The 20,850-nt window shown below is 36.2% G+C and overlaps 2 protein-coding genes across 2 annotated transcripts in view; one reads left to right on the forward strand and one right to left on the reverse strand.

Moving 5' to 3' along the window:
- Positions 1 to 632: 632 nt before the first annotated feature.
- Positions 633 to 18,439, reverse strand: slmo (PRELI domain containing slowmo). Its single transcript, XM_083139184.1, has 5 exons — positions 18,284 to 18,439; positions 14,481 to 14,646; positions 12,220 to 12,306; positions 9,827 to 10,000; positions 633 to 3,155 (listed from the first exon to the last, which is right to left on the reverse strand). Exons 1-5 carry the CDS (start codon positions 18,313 to 18,315, stop codon positions 2,919 to 2,921), a joined length of 696 nt encoding a protein of 231 aa, XP_082995310.1. The 5' UTR covers positions 18,316 to 18,439; the 3' UTR covers positions 633 to 2,918.
- A 551-nt stretch (positions 18,440 to 18,990) lies between these two features.
- Positions 18,991 to 20,850, forward strand: part of LOC146001338 (hydrocephalus-inducing protein homolog) — a 230,199-nt gene continuing 228,339 nt past the window's right edge. The window contains exon 1 of the mRNA XM_083138652.1: positions 18,991 to 19,125. The gene's annotated coding sequence lies outside the window, so the exon portion shown is untranslated. The remainder of the gene's footprint in view (positions 19,126 to 20,850) is intronic.

Raw genomic sequence — 20,850 nt, forward strand, 5'->3', positions numbered from 1 at the left:
GACCGGGAAATACTTTTCTGAAAATGTCGCATCAAGTAGCAGTTTCTCGTGGTGAAATGTTGCGTATTCTGGAGTGTTCACTTGTTGATTATAATTTTTTTTTTGTAATCAAAATGTATCACAAACCACCTAAACACTTTGATTATAATACATAATATAAATTGAAAATATGTTCCCATTCTAAAATAATGAGAACTTTTAAATGCATTACTACGAGGAGTCAAAATGACCCCTTCCCACTGTTCCTGGGGATATCAGATCCTTCGCCGTTCTAGTGTTAAACATCCATCACTTTCTTTTCTCCTAAACAGAGCTGATTTTTAGCAGCCAGAAAATATCCCTTGTGTTCCAGATATGCCATAATTGTTATAATTTCACAAGTTCTTCACTGCACTTTGACAATCTGCACTTTCAAGGCACGGTGGGAAAACACCAGAAAATAAATTAATAATACCTAGATACACAGAGGAATTGTAGTACTTGCAATCGTGCACAAAAACAAAGATTTAAAAGGGAAGTATTTCTTCAAGGTGTCAATTCTTTCTTAGCGCTTGTCTCCTACACAAGTAACAAATATCTATTGAACTGAAATTAGCAGAGAAGGTGAAGTTTTCTCCAATTAAAAACAATAATTTAGTGAAGGCAGCTTTTTTTATTGGAACTGTCAATTAAATCTCTAAACTGAACTTCAACAAAAAATTTTATACATTAAATTGTTTACTGAAAACTGACTAGCAGTAAACATTTAACTCATTAAAGAGCTAATTGTGAAGTTCAAAATTTGAAAGATTTTGATACCAAGTATCATATTCATTGTTACATTGTAACAGTAATTGATTAGTTCAAAGAACTACGGTAACATACATTATTATAATCACTCCTTGCCACTAGTGTACGCAGGTTTTTTCGGATAGGGCAGGAATTATAGAAGTGGATATTACATAGCTGTGTTCTGTGGATACACAATAAAATATTTTGTAATTACAGTGGAACCTCAATTTTACACTTCTCAGGGGACCAGGCAGAAAAAAATTAAAATGCTGTAAAATGTAAAATCTAGGAAAATTTTATAACATTTTGCTATGTTGGGACCATGAAGATTGAATGTATAATGCAGGAAAATGTAAAATTGAGGAACATAAAATCGGGGTTCCACTACCATTTTTAACCTCCATTTTAAGAGGAGATTTACCATTGAACTATATATAACATGGAAGGACTGCCTTGCGGCGCAAAACTGAAGCCATTCTCTTGCTTACTTACACCAGGAAAAGGGGGAAGAAAAGCTGACGCACACAAATTTTTCTATGGTGGCAAATGGATTTTTACGACAGATTATTTACGAAATAAAAGCTATAGTTGGTGAGAGAACATTGCAATGAGTATGTCGCCTATATTCAAACAAAACTTGATTTAAGATTAAAATAACAATATGAATGTATTTTTAAGAACTTCTTGGTAAAAGTGGTTTAATATTGAGAACTCCGCAGCTGCTGTCCGCATTGTGTTATAACTTGCAACAATATTATTGTTGATTGATTTAGTTTACTGTACTTCGCTTTTATGCCACTTTTAGCTAATTGCGAACATGGGGATGAATTGATGAATGGACACTGGACTAAATTTTGGTTTTGTTATAAATGCATATATTTTGGACACATTAATTCTTCCGCAGTAGATAATTATACACATTTAACATTAATATTTTGATTAAATTTCATAAAATGAGAAAAGATGAAGGAAACGGCAGAAGCTACATCGAACAAAACTTTTATAAGTGTTTTTTACCCTTGCCTTCAACCTATATTCCTATTTAACACTTTTTTACGTGACACCATGTTTGGTGTCTAGATATTAATGTGGACCTGAAGAAGGAGGAAGTATCGACCTCCGAAACGTCGTTTGGATAAATTTATACTCACTCACGTAAGTTGTGAATTTTTAATACTATCTAACGTATTTATATTTTTATATTCGCTTTATTACTTCTGCACCGAGCGTTCCAGTTTTATATATAGTTCAATGGTATTTATCCAAGTTATCTACTGCTTTCATTTGAAAATGTTGATTTTCTCAAAATTTCAGGGAAGCTGTAACCGCATCAGCCTTACCCCTACTGCGTACGCCAGTGCTCCTTGTGATGTTATGTTTTTTCTTCGTGGGTTGACAAACAGTTTAGAGCAACTAGGAATTATGCTAACATTATTCTTATGCAACATAGAAGTAAATTACCTACTAAAAAAATTAGTTTGGTCCAGTACAGAAATGCACAGCATTCATCAATACCAGACAAAAAATTTGCTTCTCAAATCTCCACACATACCTTTATAAAGAAGCTCCCTTATAGAAAATATATTCATCTTAAATGAATCCCGCATTTAAGTAATACAAGCTAATTTATAAAGGAATGTTTACAAAATGCAGCCTTGGGCTTAAGACTGTTTATTAAAAAGTCCATTGATTAGTCAATGATGGCTCATCGTAAATTATGCCCCCAGAGCCAGAGTTCAGATTAAGCAGAACATTTTATGTTTAAATAACTTTTGAAGATGTTCTCAATTGAGTCAAATTTAAATTTCTTACACCAGTTATATTTTAAAACTTTTGCCCCAACAGAAATGTCTTAACAAGCTATTAATTTCCTCATGGAACACAGGTTTATGTTTCTTAAAATACATTTCCATTCATAATAAGTTATACATAAAAATAAACTCTTCATTCAAAATGGTAACGTAGATCCTAACAACCTATTTCTTATATAAAAGCACAGTGTCATGGATAGTGTTTTCTTTACAGTCTACTTTCCATACACTGAGGATAAATTTGGAGGTCTTACAAATAATAATACTGATGTCCAACATATTGAGAAAAAAAAATTAGGTATCATCTGAACATTTCAGCTCTGTTTTACAATCCTGCTAGAATTTTGGCAAACTCGTACTGGGAGGGACTTGAGCAAAACTGTGCAGATCATCCAACGATTTCTTTGCAGCTGACGAAAGATCATCCATTGACTTGCGTGCAGTTGATGTGATGTCGTCTATTGATTTCCTTGTCTGATTGAGAAGATCGTCTGTGCTTTTAACTGCAGAGCTTGCCAGTTCCTTTACTTCAGTGTCGATTCGACCAATCACCCACTCGATGGCTTGCCTTCCCTGGAAAATATTTACAATTCAGATTCACAATTCTATGAGGGAAATGAATTTCCTTAAAAATTATGACTAATGGAATCAAGCATCAATAGAAATTGTTTACGTAAGGGTACCATTACAAAATTTAATCAGACAATACTAGGTTTTCAGAAAGGAGGGGAAAGGGGGGGGGGGGGGTCTTCTCCTGTATCTGAGGAAATTTTTAGTGTATCCTTACCTCTTTATAATATGATGTGATTCTCTTGTGCAGGTCCCTTTAAATCCTTTCTGAAGACATTCTTACACCACCTTCCTAACTCGGGCAAGAATTTTAGATAGGACATTTACCTGCACACATTGATGGGTGCAAAATGACCACATGTGCCAAAGCAGCCAAAAATTTGATTTCACTCATTCATGTCTATCCTTTCAGTCCAAAAATATACCATATAATTTTAAATAATGCATCCTCTGTGGACATGATTAATAATTATTTGTAACAATATGTCTAAGAAGCATTGTTGTTACTTTTATGCCACATATTAAGAGGAAATGATGCCTCTCGCTCGAGCGCGACCGTCTCCCGAGTTTTCTCCGTTTACTTCTGAAAGAAGTAATCAATTCCACTCTTTCTCCGTAACTATTGGACTTACGACCTTCAAATTTTTATGGGACACTTTTCAAAGGTTTATTTCATAATCTGTTCCTTAAAATTTTCATTATCACAAATGGTTTGATATTTGGTTTTATTTACATTAAATTTGGCAATGTTCTTTCCAAATGCCATAAACAGGCGAAGTCAACCTCGACCCTTTACACGGGACGGGGTCTTTCCCGGTGGTTGGAGGGTTTTTTTCCCCCTCATTTCCGTAGGACCGCGAGGGAAGGGAGGGGTGCTAATGGCCTGCCTGCTTTTGACCACGGAATGCTTGAACCTCCTTTCAGTGTGTTTTATGAAGCAACGGGAGTTTGTGTTATTTGTAACAAGTGTCAAACCTTCGTTGGAAGAGTAAACCTTCAAGAAATGGAAGATCGAAGAGAGAAAAGGTGCAGAATACCATATTCAAAGGTTCCAAGGAAGAAATCTCGGCAGGGTGCTCTTCTTCGGAATTACTGGAAAAACCGCAGAGAAGCTGAAGCACACATGTAGGCAGGCAATCATATGTTTCTGACATTTTTCCTGAGTTCACAATATTTTTTATTTGCTTTATTTTTACTTCAACTTTTGTGCAATTTTGGCTAATTTGCGAAGATGGGGATGAGTGATTATATGATGAAATTGATGAATGGACACTCACAAACATCCATGACCAGGCCGGGAACCCGGGACCCCTGGCGTTGGAGCGTAATGCGCTAACTACTCCGTCACGGGAGCCGGCTGAGTTCACAATAAAAATTGTTTGCATGTCCGGGTAAAAACAAATATTTAATTTTGATTTTGTGGTTTGATTGAATTGGTTTATTTTATTTGCTTTTCTGCCACTTTTAGCTAATCGTGAAGATGAGGATGAGTGATGTTCTGATGAAACTGATGAACGGACACTCACAAAGAACAATCATGCAAAGCCCTGGATTCGAACCTTGCATCCCTGGCATTATTGTGCACAGTGATAACCACAGCGTCATGTAGGTCGGCGATTTGGTGTATTAAAAATAAACAGAGAATCCTTGTGTATTAAATCATTCTTAAGCGAAGTGATAGCAAGGGACACCAGATCAGCAAAAATAAAAAAATAAAGACAAAATGAAATAAAAATAAAGAATACGGCTTCGGTAGTCTACTCGGTAGGGCGTCTGACTGCCACGCGGGAGACCGTGTTTCGATTCTCGAGGTGGGTCGGAATTTATCCGGCCTTGTCACCACATAAAGCGGCTCTGAGGCTCACCTAGCCTCTAATCAATGTGTATCTGGGGGCAACCCTTGGGATAAAGGCGGCCGGATCGTGGTGCTGATCATATGACCGAGACCGAGACCGAGAATGTGTGCCTAATGTGAGAGAATGTCCCCTAAATGTGCGTTATGGCACGGTGCTATATGCACGGGGAACTTTGCTTTACCTTACCTGTGAAAGTAATGACGTCCTGTACAGAAATTTATCCACGCACCCCTAACGACCCCGCAAAATTTCTCAACTCTCACCTAAAATTTTTCACTGAAGTCCAATTTATGATTATTTTGGCTCTAAATTTACCCTTACACTCCTGTAAAATTCTAGGTTGACCCCTGGTCATATAAAATCAGTATCGTTCGGCTTGCAATTGCAAAACAGTGATAGACTTTTTGCTAGATTCCTAGTAATACAAACTTTCTAGTAGAACAATATCAAATTCTTACTTATTATACTTGGAAAATATTTCTACTTAGTAACAACTTTTCTCCCGAAAATTTTGGCCAGGGTATAAGGCCGGAGGCCACTCACCGTCGTGAGCAAATTGGGGAGCGACGAACGATTAGCGTAACCCGGTCGTGGAAACCTGTAACAACAACTGAGGGTTAGTCGTGCTAATCACACGTCATCCCGTAACTGGTAGCATGACAGAGGCGCAACCACGAATTTTTTAATTTTTGTCTGGGGGGCAAGTACGATAATAAACGTACCAATAATAATAATAATATTATAACATTATGATTGTTGATTTTCTTTATTTTACTTTGCTTCTTGTGTCACTTTTGACTTATTTGCGAAGATGAGGATGAATGATATGATGAAATTGATGAATGGACACTCACAACATCCATCCTCAAGTCGGGATTCGAACCCGGGACCAACATTATTATTATTATTAGTAGTAGTAGTATTAGTAGCGGTAGTAGTAGTAGTAGTAGTATCAAAGACGTTATTACCCTCGTAAATTATGCAAGAAGGGGGTAGAAGTTGGTGCTAAAGCATTTGTTTTCGAACAAACTATCTAAATTATTTTATTCAACACATTCAATTTCACATTAATAATGGAAAACAAGTACTCAAACTATTTTTGAAATATAGTAATGCTTGATAAATGCATTCCAAATATAATTCCCTTTTACATTAACATGTATAACTCATGCACGATATAGGCCTATGTTTCGCACATATGCAACATGGAGCGACATGGACACTAAATTGTGTACGTATTCAAAGTTTCTTTAATGCATATTATATACAATATAATATATTATTTAAATACATTGCACAATAAATTCATCCATCTCACAATAAACCAACAGCAAAAATTACATAAATTGTGCACGCTCCTTTTCCTCAACAATTGCTCATACATTTAAAACAAATTCAATTAATAAAAGTGTTACTTCTCTCTCTGGTAATTTACAATGCATTACAGAAAACAACCTGCGATCAAGAATATTTTTAGATCCAATTTTTTTACAGACTGAAATCAATATTGATTTAATAGGGCGCAAATAATTTCACGAGACGCCAACGCATTCTCTCTTTTACAACTTTTTAGCCTCACCAATGGCGTAGTGGTAACGTCGTCACCTTGTGATGGAGTCCCGGGCTCGATACCCGGTGGAGGCACATGACAGTGCTTCGGATCCCACTTTAAACTGTATGTCCAGTCCCTATTAGCCTTTCTGTTCATAAAGTGGACTTAAAACCACAATTCATCTCTTTTCACTTAGATCGTTCGGCGCCCAAGGCCGACTCTCGCCACCCCCAGCTACGGTTCGGAACTTGATAATACTAAGAAAAGCAGGTGCGAGCGAAGCGAGGAAGAAAATTTTACGAAAAGTATTTTTATTTACATAAAATTTGAAGTTGTGGGCGGTAATTGTCTCTTGCAGATACACTTCGCCGTCAATGTTTGCCCCCCCCCCCTAGAACTCATTTCCGTCCAAGGTTGGGGTGGGGGGCAATGCCCCCCTGTAGTTGCGCCACTGTTGCATGATCTTCCTCTGCTGAGGCATGTGGGAGTGATGCCGGCAGTATCTTGGCCTGCATGGACCTTTGCGCCATGGGTTATAATTATAATTATTGTTTACAGGGAGACAGAAATTGTATTGTATACGCTTCATCATCCTCATCGTCGCGATAAAACTAAGAGTTATAAAAGCAACGAAAATAATAAAAATACAGTCAGTTTATGTGAATTATAGGACTCTTTTTCCCATCAAAGTTGATCTAACGGTGAGGGGAATGTAAGTGTAATAAAGTTAAATATATTGCTCTTTATATCATTAGATTAAGAAAGACGAGATGGAGGAATAAAAATATGAAACTGGGAGGAAGAGCCTCCATTATGGTACCATCTTAGAATTTATCCGGAGTGATTAAGTACAAACTGATATACGTACCTATATTTCTACATTTAGTGGACAGCCTCAGTGGCCAAATGATTTGAGTTATCGACTCAAAATCTCACCGCCGAAGATTCCAGGTTCGAACATCGTCCTGGGTAATGTACACGTTTTCTTGAAAATTCTATTAATGTTTGAATTAGTAAGATTTCTGGACAGATTTCATTAGTGTATATCCCACGTCATATATTGATCGCTGATCATATAAATTAGAAACTATCTGTTGAAAATATAAATTACAAATTTGCGCTATCTGGGTGTCGTTCAATTTGTCTTTCGAACATGGATTTGCATAAAGTGTACGCAATTTAGGCTTTTCAAATCTCATTTCACAGTGGATGATTTTTATGTGGAAGCAATTCTGTGAAGACTGAACTAAATATAATCTAAAAACTAATTTCTGACATAAGCACAGAAATAAGCATAATATTTCTAATGACGCCTTCTTTGACGAGATCCCAAGAGAAGAAATGGAGGACCTCTTCAACCTGGACATTAACGATAGGTTAATTATCATCTCTTAAACATGTAATTCAATTTCTGTAACAGTGCATTAATTATTATAATAGACCCGAACCCGAAGTGACATTGGAACATGCTCTTCACAGGAATATTAGAAAATGGAATCCAAGAAGTTAAATGAAGATAGAAGTGTTTAGTGTTCCAAGGTAAAAACCTGCAATTTTCTGACTGTCTTCGTTTGGATATCACTTTAATTCATTCCTGAATTAACAAACTTACGGACAGAAAACGGCAACAAAAGTTTCACTAGAATAACTTACAAAAAAAGAAGCTCAGTTGTAATAAAATAAGCCAACTATTTTTTTTCAGCGAGTTTGCAAGTGCTGAGTATTTAGATTCAAAATAAAATATTAGTGTTGAACTAGTGTTTATTGACTAAATTATATATTTTGCACATGTACATATTTATTGTGTGTATATGATAAGAAAGGGTTTCGCTGATAAGTTTTCATTCTTCTGCTGCCTTCCTGCTTAACTGACTTCTATCGTGAGTACAATTTTAATTAAAATTATTGATTTGATTTGCTTTCTTTTACTTCGCTTTTTGTGCCACTTTTGTCTAATTTGCGAGGATGGTGATGAGGAATGAATGGACACTCACAAACATCCATGCCCAGGCCGGAATTCGAGCCCAGGACCCCTGTCGTCGTAGCGCGATGTGCTAAGCACTCCGCCACGGGGGCCGGCAGTTTTAATTAAAAGCAACACAATTAAAATCAATCAATTTAATAATACAATAATCAATTTTATACGGAATAATATTATATATTTTTGATCAGAAAGGGGTTTGTCAATAATAACGAACAGAAATTAATTTAATGATGATGGCTTGAGGAACTTATATGCTATAATATGGCATTGGTTCAGTGATTGGTAACTAATTTAAATTGATATTTGTCAGTTTTGATGATTATACCATACTGTCCAATTGTTAGTATGAACTATAAAAAAATTGAAAGGTATTTACGAATAAATTTGTTGGGACTGGGCATCGTCCTATAAAAGAAAAAGATACTAGGCCGCGGTCTCGAAAAGGTTGAGAACCACTGGGATAGAGTAACCAACCTACCATCTGCTCTGTGTTCCTATGGACACAAGCAAGTGGAGAATAGAAGCTGCTGCGAATTTTGTCACGCTGCCCCTGCCCATGGCTATGGTAAAAGGCCGAGGCTATTTATTCTGGAAGAGGCAGTTCACCCCCCTCCCCTTTCTCTCAATCCCTCCCATCGGGCGAAACACTAGAAACCACTGCCCGCTCGGTCCCCTCGATTCTCGAAACCTGTTTTGTTTACCCTCGCTGAAAATGAGGAAGAAAACGGACTCTGAAAGTGAGAAGTCGACCATTTAGCGAGGCAATTGTACGCTGTTGCCAAACTCAATATAATTAAAATCAAGTATGAAATCATTAGTGCCACAGAGAATTTGAGTGAATAGATTATGAAATATACCTTTGAAAAGTGTCCCATAAAAATATGAAGGTCGTAAGTCCAATAGTTACGGAGAAAGAGTGGAATTGATTACTTCTTTTACAAATAAACGGGGAAAACTCGTCTTTCTAGGAAAGGGAGGGGGAGACGGTCGCGCTCGGACGAGAGGCATCACTTCCTCTTAACCCAATGAACACAGGCATAACATGCAAGGGTACCAGGTTGGAATTGTTGTCACACTTTACTAAAAGAAACCAAGGTGGTGGTACAGTCAAAGACAATTCCAGGTTATAAAGGCCTAACTGAATTTGAATGGGTTCATTACGACTCAGAAGTGTCCGTGACTGTACAAGCAAGAAGGAGTCATCCAAAATGATTTCATGGAAGCACAGATGGGTTATTTAAAGATAGCTTAAATATTTCACTGGAAACTAATTTCACCTCACCTTGCCAGCATTTAATGATATCCTGTTGGCAAGCAAGTCTTCCATGTAGTTGGTGAGAGGGACACCCTTTACTGTGACGACAGCTTCTTGCTTCAGTAAGGTCCTGCTGGGGTCTTCTGGATGTGGGGCATAGCTGACTGTTTCATCAACAGCAATATAGCTGCAGAATGTTAGCTGAAAAATAAACTGAATTAGGACATTGTCTTTGGTGAATAAATTGAAAACATTGCATATTAATAAACTAGTAAGACACGATAATGAAATGTTTGTTTTCAGTAAGGATGTATATAGTCCACACACACGCATGCAGGCTGCTATGATGATCACATAGTTTAAAATAGGGCTGATCCGATACTGATGCCTTGGTTGGAATTTCATCATAAATCCTCGTCAATACTTTATCAGAGACAGGTTACATCAATGCCTCTGCATATACTGGAAATTATGCACAATGTATAATTTCCATTACTTTTCCAACATCCCCATGGGGAAAAATGAATTTTGTGAATAAATAATGACCACATGTGAAACTATGATTATTTTAAAGTAAAACTATGGTACAATGGAAAATGTATATATTGACAATTGTTAACAGTATTGGTATTTGTGGGCACCTGTGATATTAAATAATATTAGGTTAAAGGTAATATTAGCTTGGCCATAGTTTAATTTTTGTTAAAGTTCACTTTGTGTTCAGGTATGCTAATCAAGACTGGGTCAGCATTTTAAAGTGGGATGAGAATCACCGTGTACCTCCACTGGGAATCAAGGTGTTAACCCTCAAGGCAGGACAACGTATACATTCTATGCACCACTGACTTAAAACTGCTGTCTATATATTGGCAGTAGAAATAAATGATGGTAACAAGTTGACCAGAAGTCTTTACTGCCTTTTGCAGGAAAGAAAGAAAACTACTTGCACAACGTTGTTTTCGTAAGCCAAACATACAAAATGGCTGGCTTGTCGGAACTGGCAAGTGATGTAGAACTTCAAAAAAACTTGTGGGCTAACAATAGTGTTAGTAGTTTTGATTTAGTTTCCGATAATGCTAAAATGCACAAGAATTTACCCACATTGCAAATGATGAAGCAGATGAAAAGAACATTTCTGGAACAGTGATGGGAGGATAGTTACTTTCCAAGATCATGATGATGATCAGGGTTGCTACAATTTTTTTACTACGAAATTCCCTGTTCCAATCCAATCCAAACATGAGATTTTTCCAAACATGTTTATCATCATGATTTTTGCTTTTGTTTTTCAATTAATAATCCGTTAATTATTACGAATATTCAGTTTCACAACATTTTTTTTTCTTTTTTAGCAAATTTCATTACATACACAAAATAACATTTGAAAATTCGAAGAGTAAAATATAAAATTACAATTAGCATCAAATGTATTGGTTGCTACAATCATGTGCATTTAGCCTTCAGGCTAAGGTAACAGAGGTATATTATTTCACCATTAACAGATCTCCACAATATAAAAACAACAGAAAAAGTTCATGAACCATGCACAATTTTTCATTTTCTGGCATATTTATAGTGCTTTTTGGCTTATATTTATAAGTACAGAGCATCTGGAGAATTTTTTGTTGCATATAGGAATTCTATAGGAAATGCCAACAAGACTAAGATCTATAAAATAACAGACAATAACTTCATCTTCACCAACCTTTCCGATAATTATGATCATATTGTCAATGTACTTTAGTTATCAATAAGATATCTGGACTGCAAGTTTTACTTTGATATTTCTTGTAATATCTAGCATTATAAAAGTGAAAATTTATTATAGAAATTCGAAGGAACCATAATTTTGCACAAGACAGAATCATCATAACAAACAAGTTTCTAAACTGAATCTTTTTTGGGAGTGGAATCACAAGAACCGAATCCAGAAGTGGAAGTGAATTGCATGTTCATTTTGGAACTTTTCCTCTTGCAGAGTCCAAAATGGATGTAAATTCCAGATGATCTGCACAATTCCCTAACATTTCCCTGTTTTCCAGACGTGTAGCAACCCTGGATGATACACTGCATCTAGAATACACGCAGAATTCATAAATCACAAAAATTCACCAATCACAGTAGAAGTCATTGGGAGTGCCGAACTCTGAAAATTTTCTAGTTTTAAAAATACAATAATTTACTTGTTATAAGCACAAAAAAGGGTAAACTTGATCAATTTAAATACCGCTTGAGGTTTACCAGGTGGGACTAAAATCCCAGCCTGAGGGGTCAATATATCAAAGTGTTTAATATAATATTTTATTACTAAAGAACTATATGCATTTGAGTTTGCAAGTTAGAAATTTTCAACAACTACCACTTTCTATCATGTTGATTGATGTGAAAACATTTTACCCCAGAAGTAAAAGCACACTCACATTTCTTGTCTTAAGCACCATTTTTCTGGAATTTGGATCCACTTCGGAATGTTCACTGGCGTAGCAGACATTTGCTGTTCCCATTATCTGAAATAAGAATAAAATACACACATATATTTCAAGCTTTGGCAAGGTTTTATTGACAATAGAAGAGCCTGGGTTCTAACTGAATTAGTCTTGGGTGGACTCTTTTTCCAAATGCCTCAACATTAAATACAAGTATGCAATGAGCTAAATTGTAAGAAACCAGATGAATTCTTAAAGTGGTATATATATATATATAAATGGATATGTGTGTGTGTGTGTAGATTTGTTCCGGCATAACTCTCTCTCTAACGCCTGGAGTAATTTCAACCAAACTTGATACACGTATCACTTGCAATCTTGAAAGAAATATTGTGATGGCAAGATGCCCCTGGTACCCCTAGCGGTGGGGGTGGAAAGGGAACATAAAAAAGCATTCTGTTGCAGGACATTTTCATGTCATATCCTGCAAATTATGCTTCCTGCTACACAGCATGGCAAAGTTGGTTGACTACACAGAAGGTGCGATATCGCTATCCTGGAGCAATTTCAACCAAACTTGGTACACATATCACTTACAATCTGGAAAAAATACTGTGGGGGTAAGACACCCCTGGCAACTCTAGGGGTGGGGGTGGGAAGGAGGTGATACGTAAAAATAATAAAAAACTACAGATATTAGTGTGGAATCCATAGTTTTCAGGGTCGCTAAGATGAATAGTGACACTCCCAATGCCGTTCAACTCCAAGTTCATTTTACACTATAGTTAGAATTCATTATTTTCCTGTCTAAAAGGAGATTGGGATAAATAAATACCCGGGCAATCAGCTAGTTGGATATAAAATATATCTTAGAAAAAGTGAAACAATTTGAATTTAAAAAATGCACTGTTGTGTGTTAGAATTGGACAAAATAAAAAGAAAGGCAGGTCAACACACTTTTGACAAATACAATGACCAACACTTTTCAAGACACACTGTGCACTAAAAAGTGGTTTATCAAAGACAGGATAAAATCAACCTGCAAACAACATGGTGGGAAAGGAAATTGGAAGTACCCTGTTCTGCTGCTGAACTACAAGTTTTCATAAGACTGGATACATGCAGTCAAGTGTAAAATGGATCAAATAATTATCACATCTATTTCTTTTTTCACACAATATTAAAAAAGAAATTAAAACAGTCACTATATCCTGAATAAAGGATTCAGTAAAGCTTCATTCATAATCTTAGCATTGAACGTGAACTCACATGTGAAAGCCAGCTGACTTGCAGTGCAAGGTGAAAGCTGGCATTGTGCCAAGATCTGCTTCAGTTCATTATGTAACAGTGTCAGCTGGCAAACCTCCAAACCAACTGGCATGCTATTTTTCATTGTCTCGGGCAAGGCAGGATGTACCCTCTAACCTTTCAATATTTGCCCACAGTACTACATAAGTAGTAGTTATGCCTGTAACTATCCCCCCACCCCTTTGCAAGCTAGAAATAAGCAAACATATAAATATAACTAAATTCAGGATTAACAATCAGTTTGCCAAAAAATAAAAACTGACCTTTCCAGAGCATTCTATGGTGCTTTAATATGCTAATAACCAAATTTTAAGTGTTAAACTGTACTTCCTACTCAACATTGTTTAAAATAAATGAACAAAAATAAATTATCAAAAGCATTTTCACACAGAATACTTCCCACCAAGAAGCTACTTAAAGGAAAAAAGAAAATTCATTCTCAAATCCTGGCAACTAAAAAAAAAATATGTTTTTAGAGAATTCTCCCATGTTCTTGCTATTCTATGTTAAGGCAACATAATTTTGACCAAAAGAAAATTATATCAATAAATAACCGCAATTCTTATTCTACATGCTCTTGGATATTGGCAATGTTCACATGTACAAAGTGTGTTATTTGATATAAGGACATGTAATTAAAATTACCAATTTATGTGGAACCAAACGCTCTGTAATGTAGTTAACTGGATAACGACAGTTTTTTTCTGCTTCTTCATAAGAAGAGCTGATGCAGCCAACAACAATTAATACATATACTCAAATATAACAATACTAAGTACTATAGGTTAAGGTTTCCTAACAGTGTTGTTCTGATCAAGATCATCATTTCAGGACAACAATTTACTGACAGCGGTAACTCTCTCTCTTACACACACACAAAATAGAGAGAGAAAGAGAGTTAGCTGAATGATCTACCAAGAATAAAGTTACAAATAAGCAGTACTTACAGTTTGTGCCCAGCCTGGGAAGCCCCACTTGGAGCTGACAAGGCGATGTGTATGCAGAACACCATCCACTACTTTCCTGTCAAGAACATCTGTTCCTGTCACTGCAGGATTCATTGGGTTTGGGTACTTCCTCCATGCAGCTTGTGCAACCATTTCCCATGGATGGCTGAAATATATTGCAGAATATTATTCCCAGAAATTACGAACCTTGACAATTGCAGAACAAATATGGTGGAACCCCAATTCTATATTTTCCCACATTACACATTCAATCTTGATGGTCCCAACATATCACAATGATATAAAACTTTCCCCAATTTCTTATATTCTAAGATTCTTCAGCTTCATATCATAAAAGTCTCGAGGCTCTACGGTAGGCTATATATAAAAAAAGGTACTTTAGGAATTCAATCTGATACCATCACAAGACTACTTTCACAATTTTAAACACTGCAACCCAATTAGAGAACCAGGATACTGAATTTAGTGCAGGCCAAGAATAGCATGATCTTTCTTTTAACACACAAAACTCGCAGCACATTTGGAGCAATTTTACTATACCGGAAACTTCCCCAATTTCTTTTATATTTCGCATACTCAATAATTTAGGCCTTGTAATCACGACTCTGCAGTTAAAATTTGGCACTCACATGTAGAACTTGCAAAATAAGCGGGTCCATGATCGCAACAGACACCCTCGATTTCTCAAGAAAACCAATGTTTATCACAAGATTTTGTGTTTCGAATACTTAAAGAATATATATTCCCGATATTACTACAACCCCAAATTTTAACTATGTTAGCCTAACCTAACTGGCCTAATCGTGCATGGTTCGTGGGACTACCCATGCATCGTTCAAGGGGTGTAAGGCTAATTGCGACCACGGACTGTCAAAAAATGTCAGTTTTGTAACACACACTGTTTGTATATCGAGGATCATCGTGGTAATTGACAAGGTTATTTTACAATTTCTACACGTGAGCACCAAATCCTAACTGCAGATATGTCATCAGGACTTCACAATTAGTGAGTATTCGAATTATTAAACGAAAGTATGGCATTTTCTGGTATTGTAAAATCATACCGCACATTTTTCTACATCTTCAGGAGCAGAAGGAACTGAGAACACAGTTTAACTTACATATTGCACTCTCCTTATTTTGTACACTACATGCATGCCGCGACTACTTTCGGGAGGTGGTGAGAATAGCATATAGGGCTATTTTCACCAGGTGCCAAGAACAACATATGGGGCTTTCTTCACCAGCAAAAGTAATTACCTGAATCATACCATAAAATTGTATTTTTTTACATTCACTGGCAGTATTACTTAAGTTACTCCTATGAGGTTAATTTAAATTTAAAATAGGTGTCACCAGGTAGTGATAGTAGAAGAAAGTGCTGGAGACCCAAAATGACATGATCAGGTCTAGGAAGTATTTGCAGAAGTAATTCTAATGCTAACAGCCTTAAACCTGACCTAATAAGTAAAGCATTTAGGAATGTAATACTCCTTCACACTTACATACTACACGTGACATTAGCAGCACCAGTTCAAATTAAACACCTTGTGGTATTCTTCCAACTCAGTGGTGTGCAGATAAAAGTAGTAGTCGCCCGTACGAAAACAAATGCGTATGAAAATAAATGCGATGTAAGCTTGATACACATCAACAACTAAAGAATGCACACATACATGTAGTATACCATATTGTAGATCAAAAGCTAGCTTCACCATCTGGTGAAAATAGTCCTTCCATAAAATCAAATACAGTTACAGTAATAACTACAATCTCTGCTACTGTGGTCAAAGAAAATGAACATTTCAGGACTACCATACATACATATTCTTTCCGTTAAAATTGTTTTTCAATCCATGAACTCTGTAGTATGTTCGGAATAGCGTATCTGTTTCTTTGCTATCCTGAGAGAAAAAATCTGTTAACAGCATGGTATAGGGTAGTAGGGTATAGTGATAGTAGAAGAAAGTGCTGGAGACCCAAAATGACATGATCAGGTCTAGGAAGTATTTGCAGAAGTAATTCTAATGCTAACAGCCTTAAACCTGACCTAATAAGTAAAGCATTTAGGAATGTAATACTCCTTCACACTTACATACTACACGTGACATTAGCAGCACCAGTTCAAATTAAACACCTTGTGGTATTCTTCCAACTCAGTGGTGTGCAGATAAAAGTAGTAGTCGCCCGTACGAAAACAAATGCGTATGAAAATAAATGCGATGTAAGCTTGATACACATCAACAACTAAAGAATGCACACATACATGTAGTATACCATATTGTAGATCAAAAGCTAGCTTCACCATCTGGTGAAAATAGTCCTTCCATAAAATCAAATACAGTTACAGTAATAACTACAATCTCTGCTACTGTGGTCAAAGAAAATGAACATTTCAGGACTACCATACATACATATTCTTTCCGTTAAAATTGTTTTTCAATCCATGAACTCTGTAGTATGTTCGGAATAGCGTATCTGTTTCTTTGCTATCCTGAGAGAAAAAATCTGTTAACAGCATGGTATAGGGAAAATACATTTCCCTCGTTCATTTCATTTTTTACATTCGTATTTACCTATTATGCATTGCAAAACATTGTTTAAGGTGGGATTTTGCTTTTTTTCATTAAAATAGCTTCAATTTTCCACATATCGAGTAATTATTGTTCGTTCTTCTCACACACAATATAGCAGAGAAATCTTGACTAGCGTTGTCGATGATCAGTGGGTTTGCAGTGTTGCGTTACTCATTTTGTATTTTTTCCGGGTTCGAAAACCCCACAAACAATGCATGGATAGCCCCACAAACCAATCATAAATACACAAACCATTCAAACCAATAAGTTGCTGACCAAGGCAGTTTATTAAGATAAAAACACTTAACACGTAACGTTTCGACCCTGTATCAGGGTCTTCCTCAAACGAAGAACCAAACTAAAAATCTTTTTAGTTTGGTTCTTCGTCTGAGGAAGACCCTGATACAGGGTCGAAACGTTACGTGTTAAGTGTTTTTATCTTAATAAACTGCCTTGGTCAGCAACTTATTGGTTTTAATATGGAAACAAGGCTTAATTATATTACAAACCATTCATGCAATGTTAGGTTAGGTTCTGTGAGGTTAGGCAAACAGTTAAAATTGTCATATTCTGGCAAAACATTGGCGAGATTGTGCATTGGAGACATTAATGTCGAAAAATACATGATTTACCGGCCGAATAAGTTGAACGAAGGGAGAAAACACTTCTACGAGCTTTCAAAAGTCTACAGAAACTCAGTTCCGTAAGTAGTTTCTCCTGTAAATTTGAAGAAATGTTTTCTCTATACCATACTGTTACCAAAAATCTTTCTAGTTACGGCACTTTGCAACGCAATAAGCGATGATACTCAGATAACGGCAGAAGTTTATTGTGAATCCTCATAAAAGTCATGAGTCATCGATTGAGGTAAACGAGTATTTAATTTACATCATCTGTCAAAGTCCATACTTTCGCTGGCCTTGTGAAATCGAGAATCAAGACCAAAATGATTGCAACATCATACTAAACGAGTACATCAGTAGTAATTCAAATGTCATTTCTTGTATTTGTCTATTTAATATTTACATACTTTACACAAAATAAATTCATTGGTAGGCAAAAATATACTTGAATTAATCGCATATAAATCTCTGCAATAATTATTCAATCTCAGGTTTCATCAGTCATAATGATAAGGCTCAATTTGACATGGTACATACAAGTGCATTTACTTCTAAAATACGATTTGTAATTAATACTACTTACTTAAAAATGTGTTCAGATGTCCAGATTTTCATTGTGTTTTTTTTTTCGGGAAGCAACTTCTATGATCTGCAATACACTCGAAACAACTACTAAGCGGGGCTCCGCGACCTCCAACTTCACGAAGCGCAGCTGTACTAAAGGAAGTGGAGAAGGATGTGAAATTTGCACTCTGTTATCTTTATCGAGCACGATTGTCTTTCGCCAAACTGTGAAACTAACAGTGTTGCGTAAAAATATAAATTCTTAATGGATAGTTTATTTATCACATTTTAAGTAATATTTATATTAAAATTAGGTAATATATTTAACAGTATATTTAGTACGGAATATATCAATGGACGATCACATTGTGTAAAATTAAAAATATACTACTACTAGAAATTTCCCCAATATAGCCAAGCCAATCTCTTTTTGCTCAGAACATAATCGTAAAAAAAAATACCGATACGATAACAGTAATGTGTGTTAAATCACAGAGTAATGTACTGTCAAGTTAAATACATTTGCAGCTGCAATAATCCTAAATAAATTAAATAAAATAAAACATTCACAGGTATATAACATAATTGCCTGCTCAAATGAAGGCAACTGCTCTTTCGTTGACAAGTGCCTTGTCTATGCTGCACAGCAACGTAACAACCGGATATTTTAAATGTATTAATTAGTTACGTTATGTATTATTCCATATGGTCTGTTAAGTGCTTGTTATTTGGCTGCATGGCATGGCATGGATTAAATTTGACGTAAACTAAATGGGCCAAGTCGACTTTCTTTTGTCATTATGGAGGGTTTCAAAAACGCTTGTTGCTCGGATTCTGTCTGAAAGCGACATTTTTATTTCGGTAAGAGGCGATTATCGTGTCCTTATTGTTAATTTTATAATTAAGATACGTACATATAGTGCAGGGCCTTAACTTATTAGCGTATGTTTCTGTTATAATGCATACACCTTGTACGTTTCGTTGAATGGAATTCTAAGTTTAATTATTAATGTAATTTGGTCATTACTCTGGTGAGCTAATCATTTACTTATTTTCTTTCATGCATCCTTGTTTAAGGGACATGGAGAACAGTATAGGATCAACTGTACATTTGGTTTCAAGTAATCAGGAACATGTCACAAAGGGGAGACCTATGGGGGAGACAATGTGAATGCATGATGCACGTCAGTATTTTGTCTCCATCATTTGACAACTACTAATTTTGTAGGAAGGTGTACAGTTAATTTTAGCAGAACTTTTAATTACACTAACAACTTTTGCTTGGTTGGTCTCTTTGTGCATGTCTTGTATACGCTCCTTCCTAGCACAACCAATGAAAATAGAAGTTCGGCTCGAAATTTCGAAGAATCTAGTAAACCTCATGCGAAAGTCTCATAGTTCTTGTTTCTTTTCCTTCGCAAACATTTGGTGACAGCAAATTAATTTTTAGTGTAAATAGCAGTATTTTTAAAGGGTATGGCTTGAGATGACCAGACCCCTCTCCGATTTTCTTCATATTTGACATAGTCACTATTTGAGGCCTCCTAATCACGAATCTGAAGTTAAAATTTGTCTGAAACGTCTAGAAATTGTGAACCATTGATGCTAGACTCACGAACCATTGGCACGTTGTTAGGTTAGGCAAACATAGTTAAAATTTCGTGTCGTGGTAGTATCAGGATCTAGAAATTACAAATAATTGCGAACCCATGATGCTAGCCTCACGAACCATTGGTGCGTGGTTAGGTTAGGCAAACATAGTTAAAATTTGGTGTCGTGGTAGTATCAGGAATATATATATTTCCTTGTGAAACAAAAAAAATTCGCGAAAATCGACGATTTCCATTCCGAAAACTAACGCCTTATTTTCCCTTATTTTGCAATTTCTAGACGTTTCCGACAAATTTTAACTTCAGATTCGTGATTAGGAGGCCTCAATTAATGAGTATGCCAAATATGAAGAAAATCGGAGAGGGGTCCGGTCATATCAAGTCGTTCCAAAAATTATATACCTAGTCTTACCATAAATACTGTCACAAAGTTTTAAGTAAATTGACACAAAATGCTGAGAGATATTTTAATATCCTAATGACATTACTGAAATGGATGCATGACAAATCAAAATCACAAATCAATATTCATAATGGCCTCTCTTAGCACGCACACATTCCGTAAGTTTTTGTGGCCACACATCAATTGAATTACGCAACACATCGACTGGAAAATGAGAATTGCCTTCAGAAGAGACCGACCGCTTTAAACTTTCAATATTGGGATGTCTCTTCTTACAAGCCATCTCCTGAAGCTTGGACCACAATTTGTAGTCCAAAGGGTATAGGTCCGGACTTGCAGAAGGCCAATCCAAAGTGGAAAGGAAGTCTGGAACATTTGCTATGAGGGCACGCTCCATTTCTGTGAAAAAGAGGTCAAAACATCAGCCAAAGTGTACCAGCAGACAGTGCTTGAGAGACTAGTCAAGAATCTCAACAACACTCTCTTCCATAGTCAGAAGTGGAGCTTCTAGCAGGATTCAGCCCCAACATATGGGGCCCGAACAACACAGCAGTGGCTGCAGGCAAATGTACC

The sequence above is a fragment of the Lepisma saccharinum genome, chromosome 17, assembly GCF_977018435.1.
Source record: "Lepisma saccharinum chromosome 17, izLepSacc3.1, whole genome shotgun sequence".
In the NCBI taxonomy this organism is placed as follows: Eukaryota; Metazoa; Arthropoda; class Insecta; order Zygentoma; family Lepismatidae; genus Lepisma; species Lepisma saccharinum.